The 24,985-nt window shown below is 39.9% G+C and overlaps 1 protein-coding gene and 1 long non-coding RNA gene across 3 annotated transcripts; both read right to left on the reverse strand.

Moving 5' to 3' along the window:
* Window positions 1-1,857: 1,857 nt before the first annotated feature.
* LOC134631495 (uncharacterized) lies at window positions 1,858-6,129 on the reverse strand. 2 transcript variants are annotated; one of them, XR_010094404.1, is made up of 3 exons: window positions 6,013-6,129; window positions 5,359-5,642; window positions 1,858-2,513 (listed from the first exon to the last, which is right to left on the reverse strand). It is a non-coding gene; the product is annotated as an uncharacterized LOC134631495 (long non-coding RNA). The 2 variants fall into 2 exon arrangements; XR_010094405.1 differs by having other exon boundaries at window positions 5,960-6,077.
* A 6,047-nt stretch (window positions 6,130-12,176) lies between these two features.
* LOC134631496 (ubiquitin-conjugating enzyme E2 H-like) lies at window positions 12,177-21,432 on the reverse strand. The gene is made up of 7 exons (XM_063479898.1): window positions 21,110-21,432; window positions 17,518-17,594; window positions 17,329-17,403; window positions 17,190-17,229; window positions 16,945-16,997; window positions 14,953-15,081; window positions 12,177-14,722 (listed from the first exon to the last, which is right to left on the reverse strand). The coding sequence occupies exons 1-7, from the start codon at window positions 21,160-21,162 to the stop codon at window positions 14,598-14,600; spliced, it is 552 nt and encodes a 183-aa protein (XP_063335968.1). The 5' UTR covers window positions 21,163-21,432; the 3' UTR covers window positions 12,177-14,597.
* Window positions 21,433-24,985: the final 3,553 nt, after the last annotated feature.

Below are 24,985 nucleotides of genomic sequence, written 5' to 3' on the forward strand. Positions count from 1 at the left end.
AGGGATTCATGTTGGTATTAGTGTGTGGGACTGTAGCCTAAAGTTTTATATGGTTACGTGATAGTTATGAGACAATGCATTTGAGGTCATTTTATGGAGTAATGAGAAAGTACTGTAGTGAGTAGTGTAACAATTTACTTAGTACTTATTATTTAATTAAGTAATGTAATGCAATACTTTTAAAAAAATCTCTAATACATTACTTTTTTTTAACATAAGAATCCCTACAACTAACAATCGCAACACTGGTATTTACCTTTTAGCCATAGCTTACATTTTATCCACTAGTTTTTACCCTTTTTGTATCAAAATTGAACATCCTGCTGAAAATATTCTTATTTACCTGTACAAGTTCAATTCAAGTCAGTATTATTTATATAGCACCAAATCAAAACAACAGTTTCCTCAAGGCACTTTATATTGTAAGGTAAAGGTCCTACAATAGTAAAGACCCTACCTTACAAAGGAAACATGGGAAACATAGAAACCCCAACAATTAGACCCCATATGAGCAAGCACTTTGGCTTGCTCATATAAAGCCCCCAGCAGCCCTGACTTATTGCAGCATAACTAAGGGAGGATTCAGTGTCACCCTAACTATATACTTTATTAAAAAAGAAAGTTTTAAGATTAATCTTAAAAGTAGAGAGGGTGTATTTCTCCAAAATCCAAATTGGAAGCTGGTTTTCACAGAAGAGGGGCCTGAAAGTTGAAGGCTCTGCCTCCCGTTCCCACAGGTGTAGACCTAGAGGAAATAACGAATGGGAGATGTAAACATTTGCACTGCCATTTACAAAAGCCTTTGTTGGAAGATAAAAAGCAAATATTTACTGTAGACTGCCTTAAAGTTGGGTTATGTTGCTTTCCAGCTAGATTAGAAGCATGGCTGGAAAGGTCAATGGTAAATGGACTTGTTCTTATATAACATATATAACCATATATAAACTATATGTAGTTTGTTGCTCAATCTGTCCTGTAATTATAACACATAAAAGTTTTGTTGATTTGCAGATTTTTTTTAATGTGGATTCATTGTAAAAAACAAATTTCTTTAATAGACTGTAAATAAAAAAAAACCTTTTCTGTCATTTTATTGTTTATCTATTAGTTAATACATTTTGTGTGGTATGAATGGCCATGGGGGAGGCCTTTTTCAGTATGAAAATAAAATTTATAAAAGCACCGGCAAAATATTTGACACCCCTGTGTTAGGCGTAAACTAATACAATATGAGGTCGCATGAATTTAAATTTAAACTAATCGGCTCAATCAGAAAACCAATAAATACACTATTTGGTTCTGTTATTAAAGTTCTGGGGAGTTAGATGGGTTAACAACCTCTTTCCCTGAGATAATTTGAGGCAGTTAAAATAATTTTGTACTGACATCATGCGCTCTACATGTGTTCCTTGCAGATGCTATTTAATTAACTGTATATCAAGAAAATCCAGCTGGTCATATGACAGTGATTATCTGTTTTCCTCAAGTGTCTGCCTCTGGTCATGGAGTCCTAAAAATACCCCCAGTCCCTGGATTATTGTAATCCAGTCTCCCTCTTTGTACGCGTGTGTGTTTATACCAGTGCATGGCCTCTATACTTCTTTAACTATATAATACGATTCTTTATGGCAGCAGACTAAAGTTCACAATGCTGTGTTTGCTCCTTTATTTCTGATTATCAAAACAAATCATTTTACACATTAACCTCAAACATCTAATACTCTGATACTGTAACAATAAAATTAACCCGAAAACAAGTTTTGCTTCCAAATCCCAGCTTTTCTTTGACTTCCTCAAGCATTTTTTGGTCGTTTGTATTGTGAGATAATCTCAAATGAATCAACACGTACCATCCTGTTGAGATTAAAACACCTTTATTGTAACAGAGGAGCTGCACAGTGATGTACAACGGAAAGAAGCAGTTGAGACAACAGCTATTAAACTGCCATTAGTGTGTGTGATTAATGAGGAGATCCTTCCATAACATCCACACCCAATCTAATCTAATGATACCACTCATTCTGTTGTATTACCAGACTCTCGTAGTCAGAGGGGGGTTAGTATGTGTGTGAAAGAGGGGTGTGTGTCCTAGGGCAGAGCTGCTGATAATCCATTGGTTGGTGATGCATCTGCAGAAGACAGATGGTCAGTGCAGCCTATGCTGTTGGATGTGGTAAGCTCAGTTTGTAAGCAGTTTTAGCAACCAGGAAGTTGTGTATCAGGATTTCATTCCTCTCTCTCTGTATGTGTGTGTGTGTGTGTGTGTGTGTGTGTGTGTGTGTGTGTGTGTGTGTGTGTGTGTGTGTGTGTGTGTGTGTGTGTGTGTGTATCATTGTCTCCTCCCACTAAGGGATTCTCCCTAAAGAGCTTTGATGCCTTCCCTGCATCACTGCACGGTCTAATCACTCGTACCAGCTGTCAGCGTGTCGGCCTCCCTCCTTCCTCTCTCTGCTGGCACCACTTAACCTCAGGTCCTCTGCAGTCGGCCATAATGGACTCTCACGGCATTCGGACTGAAACATGATGAACATACATCAGCCGCTCGTTGCTCCGACGGTGCTGCACAGATGAAGCCCTGCCAGCTATATGTTTTGTCCTTTTATGAATGCACTGTACTTCAGTGTAACCTTAAGCTACTTTATGGACGTGTTAAATTAAGAACACAGATTTTTCACTTTTCTCCACATCATTCTTAAACCACGTGTGCTTCCTGGTTTTGACTTCATTTTTATTCAAATTCAGGTGTTTAGCTAAATCTTTTTTGTACATCTGCATACTTAAATTATAGAAACACTGAAATCTACATTAACGTTTAATGATGGAAAAATTTAAAGACAAATTTTATTTAGTAACAGATTTTAGATACATTTTATTGGAATTTTCCGAGCTGTAAAACACCTGTTTTATGTTTTGCACATTTATTTAACTGTTTAAACATGCTATCTCTACATAAAGGTTCGATTATTCCTTGAAAGTCTCCCAAAAAATCATAATTTCAGAAATATAAACTCTTTATTTTAACATGCAGAGGTCTCAGAAAGTGTACATATCAAACGTCACTATCACTATGTGCATTGTATGTTAAACTGCAGATTGTAAGCATCATCTTTTGTCTCTTTAACTTCCCGGAAGTAGAACTGAGGATTTTACTGCAAGCCCTCAAAGATAGTTAAAACCCTGTGGAGCTAACAAAATGCATCTAGCCTCAGTTTAACATCATTTTGCACCACTTCACTTCAGTTCTTTCCTGACTGAGAAAGATCAGGTAGCACCATCAGCAGAGCTTCTGTATCTGCTGCTGCTGTTAATACAACATTGTAGATTTGCAGCTATGGCTATTTACAGCTGCTCCTTTCAGACAAACGAGCACTGCTGATTTCTTAATCAGGGCAGATGATAGTCAGTTCAAAGCTTAATGGTCTGCACATGGATTATTGTGTCACGGCCTGATAATCAAAGTGTCCTTTGGTTCGTACTTTGAGTGTTTAAGGCCTGAGATTACAGAAGAGTTAGATACTGTGATCGACAAACCGTGTCCAAGAAAACTCTGAGAGGCATCGCAGCTCTAGGTGGTTTAGAGGCAGACTGGGTGGACTTGAGAAGTGTTTGTCTTTGTGTCTTGTTCCTTCCAAATATTGGAAATTTTCTCCATCCTAGCAGATTTCTAAAGTGTTCTGAGACTGCAAGAACGCTCAGGGGGGATCATCAGTTTTAACCCCATGCTGCTCCGGCTGCAGTCACTCACACAAGCGACATCTGAACCTGCTGACCTTTTTTGACACCAGGATTAAATAAAACAAAGGTTATGACCCTTTTTCAATCACCTTGTCCTGCAGTGAGTCCCCTGGTGGAGGGTGAATGGGCAAAAGCTCTCAGTCAGTTGTTGGCAAGTCTAGAACCACCGGATCCTTCCAACTCACCAGAGTGAGTTCTACCATTGCCAAACACTGTGGGAGAGTGCACCGGTAACCACCACCAGATCTGTTACACGGAGCAGCGTCTCAGAGATAAAGCCTCCATGGCAACCAGCGACATCTGAGATAGACGACCCAATCGATGAGATCCACAGTTCACCCTCCCCGTCCCTCCCTCTCCTCTCTCTGTGGTTCTCACTGTTGCACAAAGATAGTACACAGGAGGCATCAGAAAAAAGTTTGGATTCCTTTAATCTGAAAAGCTGCACGTCTGTCTCATCCTATATTGGCACCACACATGATTGCTCAAAAGAGGAGAAACAAAGCAAAAATGTGCTAGTGCCAAAATGGGCAAAGAAGACTTGGCATGAGGTCGAGAGTAGATCCATCAATCACAAACTTCAGAATCAGAATGAGGACACCAACGTAGACTGTGTGGTTCTGTCTCTACTCTGTTTATGGCCCTATGGTAATTCACTGATAGTGTGCTGTGACAGTGAATTCTACCAGTGCCATACACAGAACAGGAGGAGAAGGAAGTGAAGTCTGACTATTCTGCAATAGAGCAACAGCACAAGTGTGAATCCTGACTGGACCTCCGTGTCTTTTCTGTGAAGCTACCACTAACCTTTTGAAGTTTTGTGTTTTGGTCCCAGTGGTTTTGCAGTCCCATGCAGAGTCTCTATCAGAATCAGTAGTGTCCTTCCCTCATCTCTGTTTTGTTTATAGCTCACAGGATAGCGAGTAAATCCAGCTATGCCATCTGCTGCTGGGCTACTGGATCGGGCTGTTTATCCCAGTTCACCCACTGTCTTTGAGCTCTAAATGTTAGCACTGGATAGCTGAAGGGGGGGTGTTTTGGCACTGCATTTATGGCCTCCATGAGAGCCTTCCTGAACACGGTCTGAAGGTCTGCTGCTCGGATTGATTCTGGCTGTAGGGAATGATGTGCTAAGTGATTTTTGAGATGCTTTCAATGGGTCCCAAAGCAGGGCTCATATTCCCGTTTCCGGGAGAGATCGATACTGTAAAAAGCTTGAGTGAGAGAGAGAGAGAGAGAGAGAGAGATCAAAACATCCGAAGTTACTCTGTTTAGCTGGTTGTTTTTAGTTTGGATCTCACAACTGAACAATAATAATTATTAGGTCACACATTTCCAAAAGACCTGATGGAAGCTATAATTTTTTATAAATGGAATAAAATGCATTCATGTTTTTATAATCAGACCACAATGAAAGCTAAGTCCACTGAGCCTTGTGTTATAACTGTGTCTTTATGCAAAATGCTCACATCTTTACATCATGAAATTTGCAGTAATCTGGAGGAAAAAAATCATTAACTTGTCATTTTCAACTTGACTACAGACTGTAGTTCCCCGTTTTGTTTTGTTTTTTATTTCTTTCACTCTGCCTATTAAAATCCTGCGCTGGACATTGCTCCTTACCTTGATCATGTAGTATCCTTATAGCGCTCAAAACCCCATCAGTTAGAAAAACTGAAGAAGCTTCTTCGCTGAACCCACCCTTCAAAGCAATCCAGGAGTAGAATATTTTCAAAATATCTTTAAACTGCAATGAAGATGACAAAATTTCCCGACTGGGCAGCATGTGATGGACTTTCTTTGTACTTCTTCAGCCTTCAGAGTCCAAACGGAATCCGTTTATTCTCCTGGGCTCCACGTCTCCATCCCTCGCGGCTCCTTGCTTGTTTGGGGCAGCAGAGGATTTTCTAGTGGACAGGTAATTAGTTGGTAAGCATCTTAACTCAGTAGCAGTATAGTAATCCATTATGCCCTCCTCCCTTTCCTTCTGCCGCCTTCACACGCAGGTCTACGGAAAATTTCCCCTGCGCCTTTTACGCACTGGACGCGCACTGCAGTGGGAATGATGAGGTCAAGCAGGACTAGTAATCCAACACTGCCCATATTTACTTTAACAAAATATGTGTTGTGGTTAAAAAACAAACCACAAAGGAACAAAAGCTTCGTTGTATAATTAAGATATAAAGCAAACAAGAAAAACTAGTATTTTTTGGCTCTTATTTACCTTCAAGTGTCCGATAAAACTCCAACCGTCGTGATATCTGCAATCAGACCTACCAGCATCCAGCGGGTGTGGCTCACCGCCGCAGCCAGGCCTCAAGTTCCTCTCATCCCGGCACAGGTCCGAAAGTGTCTCCTAACCCAGGCCTCCCCTACTCCTTGTTTTATACCAGCACGCAGATGTCCCTCCAGAGCTCATTTACCTGCTGTCGGTGATTATTAGACAGATTGCAAGTGGAAAAAGAGTCATCATCCTTTCAGCTGACGTGAGTCCACTGGAGTGGGATAAGACAGGTTTGGGTTACGGCTCTGTCAAAGTTGAGGCTGAAATCCACCCGTGCGCCCTTTGTCCTCTCCATACATTATGAAGGATGCCCAGCCGGTCAGCAGCATCTCCTCCTTCTCCTTCTCCCCCTGCTGCTCAGATTACCCTGAACTAACTAACCTAACTTTACTACTTTACTGTTATAATTACCTGCTTCCCCCCCTTTTAGCAACATTTGCAAACCGGGATTATGAACAGAAGGATCAGTTTAGTCAAATTTGCGTAATCCATCCCCCAGAATCGAGGACCAGAATTGAATAGTTCATCAAACTATTCATTTTTGTTTATTGTTGGTTTGTTTGTTTGTTTATGTAACACATTTCAATAGGAAATAAATTCATAACAAAATAACCTGCGTAATACTGCGTGTGGTAAAGCGCCCAAACTAAACCGATGTAGGAACTGGAAACCAGAATAAGCTCAGAAGCGAGCTACTTGTCCGAACACCGATGAATATTTCATAGGATCCTTATACGCTCGGTCTTAGTCTACAGAGCATCTCCTCAACACACACACGGACCATCTTCGGGTATTTGTTTTCGTCTTTAATTTGAAAAGCTTAAAATGATCGGATAAAAAAAGAATACCTCCAAGTTTGTAGTTTTTCGGGCTTAACGTGTATATATGATGAGGTATTTTAGCCGAATTCCCGGGGTAATGGTTAAGATCAAGTCTGTTTATCTGCAAAAGCGACACTTTCTCAAGCTTCACCTTATACAAGCAGTAGACACAGGAGTTAATAACTCCCTGAACCTGAAGCATCGAAAAGGAAATCAGCCATCAATCATTTTATTAGCTGTCTTTTACGCTTGTGATTTCCCCCACATTCAAGTGTCACAAGACTTCCCAGTGCCGCTAGTGCAATGACATAAAACAGCAATAAAATATAAAAACGGAACATATATTTATATATATACATGCAGAGGTATTTTAATAGCTTTCGTCATACTTATCCGTTTAAAGAATAAACCTCCAAAGTTACATAAAAATAATAAAAATGAATTCTTTTTGTGCTCTTTTGTGAAGACACGTCAACGTTTACTGCCATCCAGTGGACACAGGAGGTACACACGCTATAATGGTTATTCTGTGTGAGACGCTTCTTCCAAAATAAGACCATTTTTATTAAACCTCAAGACTTTACAGAACATAAAGAATTAAATTTTATATAATAGGGATAACAGAGGAGTGACAGAGTGCATATTGGGTCAGCTCATGTTTCTAATAACGGCACAGGTGTAAATGATCACCTCTCTTTTAGAAAACAGTCTCAATCCCAGGATTGGAATAAACTGGAATAAACCTCTGACGCTGAGCTTCATTCATGACAGCCAGCATTTTCACTATTTTGATGAGTTCGCTGATGCAACTCCATCATCTCCTCCCTGCTTCACTGCAGAGGCTGTACGGAATTTCTGTCTAGCTGATTTTCACTGATAATCCTTGTGCCAAGTCTAAATACTCACCTGTTATTCCAAGCCAGACTGTGGCTCTTTTTATCCACACCTATTGTTACAACCGAACTTCACTGTAAAACAGATAACTTCATATTCAAAATCTTTTAGAGATGGATATAACTACCAAAAATGGCACATGCACTCTAACTTTTACTCTTTTTTGATGAAGTCCCTTCGCAGCTGAAAAATGAAGATGAGGAAAATATAAATGTTTTAGCTGGTGAGTCAACAGGACATTGCTAATAGGGATGCAGGGTTGTAATTACAGATTTTCAGCCCAGACCCTAGGTCACCAATAGGTGGAGTGCAGTCCGGATTAAAGAAAGAAAGAAATTAATATGATATTAACAGGCTAACTCGGCTAACTATTATGGCTTCTTTCTGTGTTCTTAAAATGTCTTTTAAGTTCACAGGCTGTTATAATTTGGTGGACGTTCATTTCAGCAATGTATCCAATAACTGACTGGGTCCTAAAATATCTTTCTTGGTAGGACTGCTATTCTTGTTGTCCCCTTTTTCACCCTTATCTAATCACTTCTGTTATTTACTGCCTCTACCAGAGTGCATTGAGGAGTAAGACTATGTGGTCTACAGAACAGCATTAAATTAGTTTTTATGAGATAAACTGTGTGGTCTGCAACTAACCAGCTCCTGTTACCTACTCATTTCCCTCATGTCTTGCTCTCCTATGTTTCAGAAATAATGTGGAAAAGTTTTAATAAATATTTTCCTTCATTTTCGCCCAAATAATTGATGCATATTCTCCCCTTGGGTTATGTTGGTGTAACTTGTGAGCATTTTAATAGTCACGGTTGGGCGTTTTTCTTCAAAGTTGCAATAATCAGGTAATATGCGTACGTGTTATTTAGGCCAGGTTTTAAAATGGGATCCTCTGGGAAAGAAGTCCTCCAGTGTTTGGATTTCTTGCTATAATAAAACTTGGGAATTATATCTCTCCCTGAAATAGTTGATGAATAACAGCTCCACTTTAACTTATTTTTTTAACTCTTGTGGTCAGTATAAACAAATTCTTTCATAATAAAAGACCTGTAGCAATAAAGCATTAGTATCAGGCAATGACTTTTGGCATGGTAAACTGCATCAGCCGCGGGGTGTGTTTCTCTGATTTGTTGTGTTATTTGGCTTACTGCATCCCCTGTGCTGTAACAAAAATAACATTGTTTGTATCGGTCAGAAAACTATGTGCACACACACCTGTATGGTGTAATAATACATAATTATAGCTGATATATTTTCCTTCTGGTTTTATAGTTTATATTGGAAAACTTGGTGTTGTGGGGGATTTTTTTTCCAATGGAGTGAAATGCTAAGTTCGTTTTGGGGATGAGGTGTTAAGTCGTTGAACATTACATTAACAGTCACAGACATTAGGGAGGAAACTGTCCACTGCCCTGCATTTACACAGACTCTGAGCAGTGTTTCAGATCTAAAAAAAAAGCTCTGCAGATCAATTTGGGGGATCACGGGGTCACAGAAGGAGTATGTAACAGACTTGCTGGCTTTAAACTAAAATGCTTGTTGTGTAATTTTAATGAGACAGTTGCCTTAGCTCTGGGGTGTCCAACTCCAGGCCTCAAGGGCCAGTGTGCTGCAGGTTTTAGATATCACCCACGACACTTAACTTTGCTGCATTTTAGAGAGTGGATGTCTAGGATCAGAACAGAAAAGGTTGTCCTATTTCAGAGACAAATTTGGTGTTGTAGACCCAGTTGAATATATTTAGAACTGTTTATGGCCCAGTTCTAAAAATTCTGCAAGGATTGTTAAATAAGGATGACGGTATTGACAAGAGGCAATAACAGAAGATTGTAAACCCACTTCTGGGAGACCTACAACTGGGAACCAGTGTTATGGGTACAGTGTTGTATGTGTTATCTGATCATTTAGGAGCACATTCCTTTGTCGGTTTTCAGGAGTCATTTAATGTTGATAAATTTTGTCGGATCTGTTTGTCCCCTGCAAAGTGGGTCATTTTCACTGAGAACCAAAGAGTCGTATAATGTCAGTGTTTCAAAGCTCAGACAAAATGTGAAAATGCAAAGTGCTGACAGGGTGAAAAATAAATGTGTATTCAGCAGGTTGTCTTACTTTCATTGTATAAGGTACTTTTGACATGATGTTTTAGAAAGTATTGAACCTTTGGAGCTCTGATTGTGTTTGAAAAATGTTATTAGAAAGAAATACTTTACATTTACATACTTTACTTAATAAAATGCTTCCCCTCTAAATTTTCTGACAAAACTAACTGTCCACGGAAAATTTCAATTTCAAATACTTGTATGTGAAACTGTTGGGGGCAATGGGCATGAAAATTGGGCTCTTAAACTTAACATCATTTTCCTGGAACACTACCCTCATTTGATCCACTGCTTTGGCCCACTTATTGACTTTTGGTCAGTACGCTCCAAAGCTAAAACTAGCTATTTATGTTAGTCCGCCTTTTACAGCTGAGGGGTAATAAAAAATAAAATAATGTCAAGAGACATTTTAAATCAACCAGAATAATTTGAATTAACATGCAAGAAAGATTTGTTAAAGGTTTACACTTTAATGTCAGATGAAACCCCAGACTTTTTTTTTCCCTTTAGGCTCACCTAAAGATGCAACCATTTAAGCACAAGGATGGTAAGTGCTAAAGGCTTAGTTTTTCTGTCCTCGAAATCTTCTACAGCCCACAGACAATGAAGACATATTGAATCAAGGGGATGGAATTTGGCACTGTGATGGTAAAAGAAGAAGACATCATTGATGTGTTGGTTGTCTTGAGGATGCAGTAATCCTGTCTGACCTGAATGATGTCCCGTGTGCCGTTGCCATGCTGATGGATCTTATTTTTGCCCTCAACATAGAATATCCAGAGGAGCTTAGGTACACATTTGAAGTCATTCAGAAGATTCTTATCAACATTGATTGTTGTAATTCTTAAATTCCAATTTTACTGTTTGCCTTTCCACAGCAAATGCCTTTACGTATTTGTCAATGGTTTAAGAAACGTACTTCTGTGAAAAACAGTATAATGGTGGACTCTGCAAGTGCTCATCTCATGCAAGTTCATAGGGGTTTTTTTGTGTTTTGCATATGAGCACACTGAAAGCTGTTTCAGAAGCATGCAAGCACTCATTTTCAAAGCAATTGGTTCTCTGGAATTTATTGAGGTTGTAAATGAAGTCACATACCACAGTTTGAGGTGTTTTATGGTTTATATTCACACACTGATCTGCAGTACAGCGTTTATGCTGTGAACTTTAATGCAGCAGTTTTTTAGCTCATGCCATGGTGAAGGTTCTGTTGTCCAGCTGTCCACAGTTCACAAGAATCGTTATTCCTCCCAGAGTATTGGTCAGAATTTAATTAAACGTGCAAAAAGCGATTACCTAATGAGTAAATAAATGGATGGATTGTGAACCCAACAAGCAACATTAATGATTTTTCTGACATCTGTTTCTCACATGAGTAAGATGGAGCAATAAATGAAATAATTGTGTACTTGTAACAAACTTGATGCGTGAAATAATGAGATAAACTTGAATCTGTTTTCAGGTTAATATAAGGCTAGTTATTTGGAAGAATCTAAAATATAAAACAGGTTTTGAGTTATTTAACACTTTTGTTTACTACATAATCCCATGTATGTTCATTCATAGTTTTGATGCCTTTGGTGAGAATCTACAATGTAAATAGTCATGAAAATTAAACATTAAATGAGAAGGTGTGTCCAAACATTTGACTGGTAGTGTAAGCACCAGTCTAGTTACTAGTTTCACTTTAATATAGTTTTTTTTTTTTGTAACTCAGAGATGCTGCAGTAAAATACTTTTTCCTAAACTTTAAGTGTTCGCCAAGTTGGATCATTTCAAAAAATTTTAGTGCCACAGTAACAAACACAAATTCTGGCACTTGTTTCCACTTTTGAAACACTGTTTCATCAGCTGTTGACCTGATCTTCCCTGATCCTTTAACAGTCTGGATGAAATCTCAGCAAGTTTTTCCACACACAGAGGTCACAGCTGTACTCCCATTGCATCTTATAAACAGTACATTTGCATAATGACTGAAACCAGCCCACTGAGGGAACAATGGGCTGGGAGGTCAGTTCCTTCATCATAATTATGCAAATTCTCATGATCATTGATCAACCATTGATCAGCAACCGCTGATCAACAACTACTTCAGTGGGCATTATGCAAATGTACTGTTTATAAGACTGGGGAAAACCTGCAGTCAGCTGAGACTGAAGAAGTCACTTGGATGAGTGACGAAACGTTTCTCCCACAAAACGCTACGTCCAGATGAACAGAATCAACTTTTGGAGATTTAGAGCATCAAGACGTTAAAACTACCATCCACAGAAGCATTAAAGAAAAAATAAAAAAAATAAATCACACTGTATATAATTTTTTTTGTTTATTTCTTTCTTCAAGTTACAAGGGAAGCACATATATTCATTTTTTGCCTTTTAAAATTTTGGGATATCTTGAACTGTATCCTGGAAACAGGGCATAGGAAACTAAAAAAAATTATTTTAAAAACAAACAAAAAATAAAAATACACATTCAAACAAATTTAGGCATCAAATATATGCGTTCCAGTAAAATACATAACACAACAAGGAATCCAGAGGCTGACAAACAACAAGTGGTTTGCTTTCTGTTGCAAATGAAAACCAACTGTGACATCATGTCATCTTAAGACCAACACCCTCATATATTTGGTTATCGAGCCTAATTAGAGCAATTCTCACCTTTTTTTTTTTTTTAAATCACCACATCAAGAAGAAGTCTGACATGCAGTTTTTACCACCTTAATTAAGGTATCACCCTCTTGCAAGACACCACGAAAGAAACTGATCTTTTTTTCCTTCTTTTTTTTTTTTAAATTCATTGAATTTTTGATTCAAAAAAGAGAAATGGCTCCTTTTGATGGTGATACGACTCTAATTTGGTTTTCTTTCACAGGGAAAAACAAAACAGCAAACTGATCTGTAATGCAACGAGCACAGGTTACAAACAAGTGTCAGACTTCAGATCAGGGTGCCATCACAGCTCTGGTAACACCTCCTCCACACTAATGCTAGCAGGCACATAAAGCTTTTCATAAAGCAGGAAAAACACTGAAAGTGTCCTCTCAAGAAGAAGAAGAAGATTATGAAGAGTGTTGTGTCCAAATTGAAGTTTAAACTAATCTGAGATTCACCACTTGAGAGTTTGACCATTTGAGGAACTTTTATCTACTCAACTTCACTCTTTATCCATAACCCAGTTTCAGCTGGTCCCCCCTTTTTTTTGGGGGGGGGGGGGGGGGGGGGGGGGGGGCATGACACTACAGCCTGTAAGATTCATTAGATTTTGGTCCCACCATTTTTCGGAAAACAGGCCACCAACAGCATGAAAAAGTAAACGGGAAACAGCGCTTCTGTCTGGCAGCAGAAATCGCTTTTGATTGAGATGTTTATGTAAGAGGAAAAAAAAAGGGGGGGTGCAGAGGAGCAGGGCTGCAACACGCCTCCAAAGACGTTCAATTCTCCCCGTCTTCATCAGGACAAGAAGTCTTTTTAAACTAGTGTGTAAGTATTAAACCATACATTATGATAGGATTCACCACCCGCGAAAAACTAACTATCCCTACGCAAGTCAAACACCTATTATAGTTCAACACAAGCAATAGGCAAAGTTAAGAAGTCCGACGATTCACCGAGAAAACCCGGATAACGCGTGTCGAGCGCGGGCTCACTCACAGAGGCGTCCCCTTCGTGTCTATAGCGATACAGCTCCACAAAGCCCTACACAAACTTTAACTGTGTCATGCCACAATATACAAAGATACTCAGAGAATGACAAACGCTTTCCTAAAACGGAGAGGAAGAGGAGGAGGAAGAGGAGAAGGAGATGGGTGCTGAACAAAAGGGGTGTCGGGATTATTGAACCTCCTCTTCTGGTTTCTGCTGAGCATCGGAGGGGGAGCCGGGGCGCCAAAACAACACAGATTATCAATGGATTACATTCATGCATGCACACACACGCACACACACACACACACACCAAGACACGCACATGCTGTGGTGTTTTGTGCGGCTCATGGTTGATGTGCCGCTTGCTTGTTAAGTGTGTGACGTGCCTGCAGGTTGCACAGAGGGCACAGGTCTGTACACATGACCGCACGCTTGTGGCCTTCTGCTCCTTCAAAGTGATGCTTTTAATGGCAACTCCTCATCGTGGCAGTGTCAAAAAGATGAAGATGGGGCACAGGTAACTTAGGGGAAAAAAAGGAAGGAAAAAAAAACAAAAAAAAAAACAGGATTCCTCTCTCCTTAGAAGCAGAGACTGCTCTGAATCATGGATGTCCTCCTGGCAGTCTTCTGTCGGCGAGGAAAAAATGCCTCTTGACAAAAAAAAAAAAAAAAAAACTTGAGCGTGTTAGAACGAAAGGTGGCGAGGTGAGGCCTGTGGTACACAGTCTAGTTTTGTGCTGATGGCTCTCCTCCTCTGCCGGCCTCACAGCTCAGTTTCGGCGGTCAGACCAATGTGAAAACGTCGGCTCGAGCCACAAAAGATCAACAAAATCAACCCGGTCTAAACTGGGCCTTGGGACGAAGGAGGAGGAGGAGAAGAAGAAGAAGAGGAGGAGGAGGAGGAAGATGAAGGAGGAAGGAAGGGCAGGTGGCAATGAATTCCTAAGTAAGAGTGAATATTCTGCAATCATACTGCAAATCCTCGTGTAGCGATAAAAATCCTTGTGTTGCTGTAAAAAAATTGTCTTGTTTAAATATGAATATAGTACTGAGTTTCTGCTCTTTTTAGGAAATGACAGTCTGCTGTGAGGTGAAGGCTGCTCCACCTTCACTACAACTCCATATCCTGAGCCTCGTCCTCCGAAAAGTCTGACATGGAGCTCTCAGAAGATGAGTCGCCTCCTCCTTCCTCCTGCTCCTTTAGCGCCTCCTCCGTGGCGTACTTCTGGATGTACTCTGAAAGAGACGCACAAGTCGAGCAGACTTGATGATGACAAACGTGGCACAAACCCATTCCGTGCACATTTTCAGGCTAAGCATTGATAAAATATGATTTTAAATACAAAATCTTGGAAAATCTGGTGCAGGTTGACGTACAAATCTGACATTTTGGGTATAAAATTCATAGTTTGATGTTACAGCGCTGTATGAACATTTGTGTTTTCAATCATGTGTGCGCACACTACCTTTGATTTTGTGTTTATAATCCTCTGGCCGGTGCAGGTACATGGCGGCTGCATCCCCGTTCAGAGGATCGATGGGGTTGGGGTAGGCGAGCAGCTGAGGGAGGAACGACTCAAAGATGTTGGTGAGGTCTGGTGGATGTGGGGAGAAAAATTACAGTCAGTCCAGAAAACAACAAAGCTGCAGAGAAACGCCAACAACATGCACGAGCACTCCTCACTAGTGCTCGTCTATGCTTCTGTGTTTAACCTCCCTGGAAATGTAACTACACGTCACATCAGTGCAGCACAACTATTCTGATTGGCCTGTTCAAGACCACTGACTGACTCCCAGGAGCAAAAAATAACAATTAAAAAATGCTTTGGACCAAGTATAAAACAAGAGGAAATTACTACAAGGTAATTAGCACATGTAGAGTCTTAAATGCTGATAATTCCATCAGCTACTTGCATAGGTTAGGCTGTACGTGCTACAAAGATTCACAGAAGAAATCTAAATCAGACTTTATTTGAAGCAGTCCGTCCATTATGTGTGCACCTATAAAAACGCCCACTAGGGGTCTCCCTTGCAAAGAAAAGTTCACTTCACAGAGCTGTTTCCTCTCTGGTTATAACCAACCTTCACTTCAAACTGTGAGTGGATGACACCGAAGGAACTGCTCAGCCTTTAATGACCTTTATAGCAGCGTTCAGCTCACTGTACATACAGCACTGCACAGGGTGAGGCATTTTCCTCATTTACTAATCTACTAAACCAACCACATATAAGTTATATGGATATTAAATTACAGTGTTTCCTACAAAAAAGTCTTTACCTATAATATTTTGCAATTTATTTTTTCATTTGTCCAAAGTGGCCACTACAGGACAATACCCTGGCTCTTATTTTGAAAGTTCAGTTGCTGTTAACCAGGTAGTTCTGGAGCTTCCCGTGTAACGTTTCCCTGCAGGCAGGCTGGTCAGGTCGTTGTTGTTGTTACAGCACTCAATGCAAACCAGCTCTTTCTCTGTTTCCACTTGATCGGACAAACGCCAACTGCAGGCAGTGACGGCAGTCTCTGTTCTGCTCTGTAGAAGTGCTGTGAGTTCTCCAACCAGAACCTGCCACAGGTGGAGAACTTCAGGCTTTTTACTCCAAGGCTTCAGAGCAGAACAGGAGCTACTGTCACCAGCTTGTGCAATTTAAAGAAAAAGGTCAAAAGGTCACATCGCAGCACCCTATATTACGATTCTATCATCATCAGGAAGTATTTTTAGAGCAGCCAATGAAGCTTTAGGACAGACTGAAGATTTAACACCAGTTTTTGGCTAATTTAATATCTTATTATATCACCGTGATAGCCTCTTTCAGTTCGTCAGGCTAAAACTACACTCAGATACATAATTAAGCAAGCACTGTTCTCAGTGAGAACATCCATTAAATATACATGCTGAAAGCCAGTATAATCAGTATTAAGGTGGCACAAAGACGTCACTGAAATGCTACAATGATAATGCCTCAACTGGGGGCTACTGACTGTAACCTTCCATTTGTGTAGATGTTGAGTCAGTTACAGCTTAAGATTATTATCTATGTGGAGTTGTCATCACACCGGTGTTACAGCACCCACGCAAAACACTCAAACACATATAGAGGTGTTTTCACACATACAGCACTTCTAGAAAACAAAGACAGCTGTGGATCACGAGCAGGCTGAAAAAAAGAAATGTACCTTGTGTCCATGAATGAAACAGTTGACTTAAACTTTGAGTTTATTTACACTCTCACATAAAAGACAACTCCACTGCAGCCGAGTGTGTGTAAAGACCTCTTAGTCTCGAGACCTGACCCATCTATCGGTGCTCAATGCATGACCTCAATACCAGCAGCAGTTATCACTGAAGTGTAAGCCGATTAAACCGAGACGCTCTGCCTGAAACCGCGCTGCAGAGGTGCAGCACAGGCCGCTCGGTCATTGTTTTTATTGGCACCAGTCAGAGTATGCGTGTACCTACCATAGAGAGCTGTCCACGTCTGGTTAATGACATCTAAACACACAGTTCCTGACCTAAAAAAAAAAAAAAAAGACAAAACAGTGAATAAACTACACACAAATCATTAGATAGAACCAATGATTTTCTGTAGGAGTGTGTGTGTGTACTAAAACAATTTCCTATCACATAACCGTCAGGCTGTGCATTTAATCTTCCCCATGTTCACCGGATAAATGATCAATGATGTTTGAATCTGTCCTACTTACGCTTCATCGATGTTGGGATGAAAGATTTTGTTCATGAATCCTGAAAAAGAAATGCAGATTTTTTTTTCCACGTTTTTAAGTTGTCTACTGTTTTTTGTTTTTTTTTTAACAGTGCAAGGTGAGTTCAAATGTTTTATACCTATTGAAGGTGATTTGAAGGGGTATTTATCAGGCAGGTCAACCCGGACCTTCCACACGCCTCCTTCATATGGCGCTAAAATAAAAACATATCAATTATCCACATGTCACATGAAGCTTTTAATATATGTTTAACATAAGTGAACTGACAAAAAGCTGGTTAACACTGTGGAAAATTCAAGGGTCTTACTTCCAGGTGGTCCGTGAAACTTGACCACAAACTCATTGAGTCCACTAAGGATGGTGACCTCGTGCTTGCTCTCGATGCTGACGCCGGGTTAAGGAAAATGCTACAAACAAAAACAAACAAACAAACAAAAAACAACAGCGAACAAGCTGGAAAAGTCACACATGATCACATATGGTTGTTTTCTGTTTATTTTTCCAGCTGGGCTGCTGTGTCGCTGTGTCTGCCTCTTTCCCTGTGGATTTGTCTGGGCAGAGGTCACGCGTGGGTTCAATAACATCAGCCGTAATAATGAGATCAATAATGCAGCGGCCTCTGTCAGACAAACAGCCTGCTTCTAAAGTGAAAACAGGCTCACGGTGAGACAGGATGGAAAGATACTAGCAAGGGCAGAAAGTTTTCTACTGCACACATCCTTTCAGCGCAGAGAAAGGCACAAACACGAGCCTGTGACGCGTTCTGCTTAGTTAATAATCACAGCATGTGGTGACAGCGAGAGACTGAGTCAGCTGTCTTGACAGCGGTGCAGAAAGGTGGAGTGCGTTTAATCTCAGCAACTGTGTGAATGTGACACAACGACGGAAAAACAGAAAGGAAGAAACCACAAAAGTAACAGTTGCGCCCTGTTTCATCACCTCATCGTAAATCCTGTCCTCGCCATTCCAACAATCTGAACGAGGCGACGTTCACATGCTAATTTAGTTACATTTCTCAAGCACAAATAGAGCTACACGGCCTGAATGCATAATAGCCAGGAGGCAAAGAGACTGTAAACATCCAGCAGAGCAGTCGGTGGTTTAGAAAAAAAAAAAAAAAAAGGTTCGCAAACCACTGACCAAGACAGGGAAGCTCTAAATGTGATCCGAGGGAACAGCTCCTATAAATAAAACCTGTTATAGATGTACGCTTGTGCAGCAAAGCTGAGCATCTCTCTTGTGCTTTTTTACCCCCTACAGGGTTATCCATAGAAACCTCACCAGGATTTATTACACAAGGCAATTCCTATATTTGGACAGAAGCTTGCAGAGCACCTTATCAGCTCCTTTTGACACAAAGATATGAAGGATTTATTTATCTCTTTTAATTGTTTTCTTCATCACACCAAGCACATCTGTCCCATCTTCACTGGCACAATTAAACCCGACACCAGCCATACAGAATCGCCTCACCTACAGCACATGTGGAAGTATATTTTGAGTGATATAATCTGTCACAGTGATTCAGTCTTACATATTTGATTTAAAGACACAGCGTGAAACTATGAAAGGCATCTACTGTTACACGCTGCTGCTGCGGCGCTCTCTGTTTGGGAACTGGTGAAACGAGATCCACAGCAGCAACACCTGATGGGTCCCAACATGTTTTTCCTCAGTGACTCCTATTATCCAATACTGAATTTCTCATCTCACTCAGCTAATAAAACACAAGAATCTTATTTTGTAACCCCCCCCCCACCTCTTTTTATAGATGTGACTCTTTGGCACAATTCAGTGTCTGTGGTTAAAATTTACCAGGCTGCAATCCACATACAAAATACCTCATTCTTACTTCCTAATACCAGGTAACATTGGTGATATGAAACATTAAACCCACTGTACACCTTATATGTGGCTCCTGCTAAGGTCAAAAAAGTTTCACTGTTATCACGAAAATACTAAAATAACGATAGTATGAATGCGGCCAAGCTTCAAGGAACGAAAGGAAGTGTTGACTTAATTAAAATCAATCAAGGCATTGACATTAATAAGAACTTATTAGATCCTCTAAAATATGTATGTTGAAAACTTTTTGGACCACAAGGAAAAAATGAAGCATATAAAATGGTTTTGTTTATCCATTAGACAAAAACCACATGTAATACACACTTCTGCTAAATAAGGTAATAAAGACTTATTGCTTATTTACTTAGATAGAAACATTTTTTTAAAGCATAATCTTTTTAAATTGTGTCCCGCAGGCCAGCGAGGAATGATTATTTACATTCTCACTAACTAATTTGACTGTTATTTCTATTATACAATTAGGATCTAAAAATATAATGAGGTTATAATGAAGTTAAAACATCAATATCCTGGTGCCTATGGTTATTTTTCATTTTTAAGTAAAACATAATCACTTATTTTACAATAACAAAAAAATAAATAAATAAACAGGAACTCTTCTCATTTCTTTAAATGGAAAAGTAGATGTTTTCGGTTTGTTTTGTTTTTTAATGAACGCTGTTCAATACTGAGTCATGTGCTTCCCGAGGTGTGTGTCTGTGGAGGTGATAGACGAGTGTGAGTGAGTGCAGCCCTGTCCCTGCTCCCAGACCCCACATCCCACCCTTTGCCCCCCCAACACACACAGAGCATGCTTGTTGTTCCTCGATCAGCTGTGTGAAAGAAGCCCCGCCCTCTACCATGTTCCGGATGGTAACAAGGTGGCCAATGAGAGCGCGGCATGTAGCTGCAGGACAAAAACAAAACAGTTGAACCTCACGCTGTCAGAAAAAGCTTTCAAGCAGAAACTTCAGCAGGTCACTGCAAACAATTACTAAACCACACAAGCATTTATACGAATATAAGAAACGCAGGTAGAGGTCGATAAATGAAAACTGCGGGGGGGGAGTAATTATGTAAAAATAAAGATCACGATCACTTTGGTTTGTATTCCTTTTTTTTTCATTCAGACTTAAATTAAACTAGTTTTGCTTCACATCCTGCTGGAGAATCTGTGCCAAATACGCCATCCGTGACTACTGTGTGTACCATTTGTGATTTGTCTTCAATTAGAAGGATTGTTTTCATTTGGACAACAAATTTAAAAAAATAAATAAGCAAAAATTATTAAAGTCTTGTTTTACGTTCTCTGATGTTAAAGAGCGAAAGGTCGTTAGCTGTCGGCTCTGCATTTTTCAAAGATCGTCTCCACATCGACCTTAATTGTTCTTTCTTTGGTGATAGCATGCTACACAGCTAGCTTCCTCGGCGTCAACGCTACCAAATCACGAATAAAGGAACGTGTCCTTCCACATATTTGTTTCCAAAACGTACAAAACCCTTCGTCAGGACTTCCCAGTGTGCTGTCAGTCCTGTGGGAATCACATTTTAGAAACCAGTGGGCTACCTATAGACGCTATCAGGCTAACGCTAACAGTGTCCAAAGCTAACACAAGAGTGAGCAGCCAGCGTTGTATTGCGACAGTTTCCGCTGCTAATTCTCTATCGATACAAACAGGACGATAATGCTAACGTAGCAGCGAGCTAACGCTTCACAACAGGCGGTGGAGTTCACTCAAAAAACGTTAAATAAGCGTCCTGTTCGCCACTCTGCTAACCGAGCTAACGTCCAGACTCGGTGGAGACACAGAGCTGTCTGTTAACGTTAAAGTCTTCATACTTTTTTTTCAGAATCTCTCAATCTCACACAGCTGCCAGCCACCTCACATATATATATATATATATATATATATATATATATATATATACACACACTTACAGAGCACCCATCGAGAGCAAATTATGTAATTAAGCACTACCACAAAGCTAACAGCTGATCATTAAGATAAAAAGAAAAAAAACACCAGCTTGTGTTTATATACTGTAAAGGATACAGTTTCACCACGTCGGTATCCATTCGCCTCTTTCCCGGACTTGGAGACGACATTTTTGTATTCCTTTCAGAAGTGAGCTAAAAATACTGCGGCTACTCAGCTACCTCAACCTCTCAGCTTGAAAATACCAAGAGAAGCTCCCCGGTCTCTATCAGCAGCCTTTCCACAATGTCCATAAACGAGATCCCAGCTGCAACATCGCCCACTTTTTTCCTCTCCCTCTATCAGCGGCTCCTTGCCTGACCAGCTTGTGTCCTGTCCTGAAGACTCTGCCAGTGACATCAACCTCCAGCGACCAGAGCGAGCAGAGGAGGGGCTGAGCTATAGAAATACAGCCGAAGGACAGGGCCATACTGTCAGCACACCGCCTCTCAACCACTTTAACTTACTGCGGTGGAGCATTTCTGCAAAAACAGGAGATCAGGAGGAGATAAGGTTTAAGGAGAGACATTAACTTCTGGGTCATTTTAACGAGTCTGCTCGCATAAAACTCAAAAAGAAAGTGCGTGCTGTTCTATCGTGTGTAGATCTATGTTAAAATCTCATTATTGAGGGGCTGAATTAAGTACATTAGGCCGAAGTTGTTTGGTTTCTTTAAGTGCTGAATGAATCATTTAAAGGAGTAGATATAGGTTAATTCAAGGTGCTTATTGCACACACATTGCTATGACATCCAGCAGGTTTTAAACAGTTAGTAAGAAGTCAGCTAATGACTGATGCAATCCAACCCAGCTGTCCTGTAATGCACCTTGGTGTTTAATGGATTTTCTATTTGTTTTGAAATCAATATTCCTTTATTGATATGTACAGTTAAATGGATTGCAGACTTCTAACAAGAAGGCAAATACACAAACTACAAAAGAGGCTCAAGAACACAAAACACTAATGATTTATTAATAATAAAAAAGACTTACAATATAACAGGTAAAGAAGCCAAATCCGATTTGTAATGCAGTCTTCCTCAGAGCCGTGCTTGTGTTAGTATTGTTCTTCCTTTCCTCAGGTTTTTCCCCTTTTCCAGCATTCTCTTCACTAAAATCCATCCAGGGTTTCCAGGGAAATGAAGTAGGGCAAGAGGTAGCTTTGTTGTAGGCTTGACGGTTGTCCTAAAAGCTATGAAAAAGTATTTTCTCCATTCTAGATTTCTTAGTTTTTTTGCACATTTGTTGTTGTATTGTATTGTTTGTTGTATTTCATCAAACAAAATCTAACATCAGACACAGATAACCCCCATAAATACAAAATTTAGTTTTTCAAATGATGATTTTATTTATTAAGGGGAAAAAAAGTGATCATACCTACCTGGCTTCTGAAAAAAAAATTACTCGCCCTCTGTTCAATCATGGTATAACTGTGATTAAACACTTTTATTCAGGAAAGCTGATTTTACTTTCTGACTTCACATGATCTAAAGAAAAAGTTGAAAAACAAATTGACATCTATGAGTCTGGAAAGAGTTACAAAGACATTTGTAAGGCTTTGGGACTCCAGTGAACCACAGAAAGAGTCATTATCCACATATGGAGAGACTGGCATACCAAAATTACTCCAGGAGCCATCGACGACTCATCCAACAGATCAAAAAATAACCCAGAACAACATCTAAGGTTGGTTAAGATAAATGTTCATGATTCAACAATAAGAAAGAGACTGGGCATGCATGGGAGAGCACAGAGGCAAAAACCACTGCTGACCAAAAAAGGAACACAAAGGCTCATCACACATCCTGAAAATATCCCCAAGACTTTTGGGAAAATAATCTGTGGACTGTGACAAAAGTTGAACTTTTTGGCAGGTTTAAGTCCCGTTATATGTGGTGTAAAACTAACACAGCATTTCATAAAAAGGTCATCACACCATTAGTCAAAAATGCTGGTGGTAATGTGATGTTCTGGGCTGCTTTGCTGCTTCAGGATGACTAGCTGTTGGAACCATGATTTCTGCTCTCCACCAGAAAAGTTTATGCCCTGAAGGTCAAGGACACTTGGGTTATGTAGCAGGACAACCACCAGAAACACACCACCAACTGCACCTCTGAATGGCTAAAAAAAAAAAAAAAAAAAGGTTTTGGAGTAGTTTCAGCAAAGTCTGGTTTTAAGTCTGATTGAGATGCCTTAGCATGACCTTAAACAGGATGTTTATGCTGAAAAACCTAATGTACCCGAATTAAAACAATTAGGCAAAGAAGACTGGGACAAAATCCCTCCACGGTCATGTGAAAGACCCATTGGCAGTTATCACAAACACTCCTTTCTGCCAAGGATGGCACAAACAGTTATTAGGTTTAGGTGGCAATTACTTTTTCTTGCATTAAACTGTCTGCTCTTGAACTAAACTTGCACAGTTGACTGTCTGCAAATTCAGCCCATCTTTAGATTTATTCAGTCTCTTACTAGTCTCATAAGCACCCACAACTACTTTTGCCATATTTCACCTCACAAAATATGGCAGCACCATTTGTTTTTGTTTCAGAATCTGACTTTATTCTGTTGCACTCTCACGAACGTTCATTGCACATGAAACCTTTCAAGCAGTGCTAAACAAAGATCAGCTTGTCCATAATTTCTTGTTTTAAAGACTGGCATGTACGACATTTTGTGTGAAGGCCAGCACACTCGCTGTAAACACAGATTCATCCTCCCATGGTCAAAGGTGAGGTTTAAAAAGGTGCAGACATCTAGCGCAGACATAAAAGAGATAAAAACGTGTCTTTATGCACCAGCGAGACGTATTTGCACAGCGACATCTGCACTCAGAAATCTATCCATAGATGCCTTTGAATATCAAGTTGATCACTGATTCATACTGGTTTTGTATTAACTCATAGTTTCCATTATTGGTAACACCTCACCACAAATGTGTTGTGCCAGCTGTGCTTTAATATAGTGATGTGAGAAAGGTTGCTATATATTTTTTTAAAAGTAATCTCCTCCATACCAGGTTCTAAGGTTATTTAAATACAACCTCAACTGAACAACAGCACATCCTCCTAAAATCTGTTCATTTATTTCCTCTGTAGTGGACTTTTGGTTTTGGTCTATATGTTTTGACTTATTTCAGCTACCCTACCAAAGGTTAAACTGAAAGATAATTTTATCCCCCTCTAGGATCTCCAGGATATGACACATTATTTGTTTAACAAAACTTTATTTAGGCTTGTTTTCCAGCAAGAAAACCGGAGCTTGCTGTCGCTGAGCTGACCACGAACTCCTCTGGATACCACAGCAGCAGCAAATCTGCAACAGAATGACTGAAAAAGAAAAGAATCAAGGTGGCGCAACAACCCAGTCAAAGTCCAGTACTCAACATGATTGAAAAGCTTTGGCAGGATCTTCAGGGAGCTGTGCACGAATGAAAGAAGCTGTAAAGAAGAGTGGGCGAAAATTCTTCCACAACGATGCAAGGGTCTGATAAAGACATGCAGACGTCATGTTTTCTGACGTGCTGATAAATCTTTCATCTAACTAAGTTAGACTATACTTTCATTTTTACTATATTTTTAAATTTCTTAGCATCTACATACAGAACTACAGATCATTGAAGTATGTTGTATATCATGTGAAACAGAGAAGTAAGCCATTTTATTGAGCTTCCTAACTTGAATAACAGGGGTTAAGTCATGCTCTGATAGAAGCTTATTAAACTTCATCTATGATTGATACATATGACATATTCATGTGTAACACAATAAAGCAGCACTTTGTCTAGCCTGACTTATTCAGACTAGCAGACACTCTGACAACATCATCCAGTTGGATAGTTCAGTTATCTTTAATCTTTACATGGAGGAACATAGAAATGTCATCAATGTGGTGCATCTTCCAGTAGGTCTAATCAGTTTTCAAGCTGGTTGATCTCACGTTCTGACCTCTGTAA

The sequence above is a fragment of the Pelmatolapia mariae genome, linkage group LG7, assembly GCF_036321145.2.
Source record: "Pelmatolapia mariae isolate MD_Pm_ZW linkage group LG7, Pm_UMD_F_2, whole genome shotgun sequence".
Taxonomy (NCBI): Eukaryota; Metazoa; Chordata; class Actinopteri; order Cichliformes; family Cichlidae; genus Pelmatolapia; species Pelmatolapia mariae.

Bases quoted from the DNA above. Each gene is read 5' to 3' on its own strand.
- LOC134631496 (XM_063479898.1), bottom strand. From the start codon at position 21,162: ATGTCGTCTCCAAGTCCGGGAAAGAGGCGAATGGATACCGACGTGGTG. The intron at 17,595-21,109 runs GTATCCTTTACA...ACCCGGCGTCAG, and splicing joins GATACCGACGTGGTGAAACT to CATCGAGAGCAAGCACGAGG. The intron at 14,723-14,952 runs GTAGTGTGCGCA...CGTCTCTTTCAG, and splicing joins TTATAAACACAAAATCAAAG to AGTACATCCAGAAGTACGCC.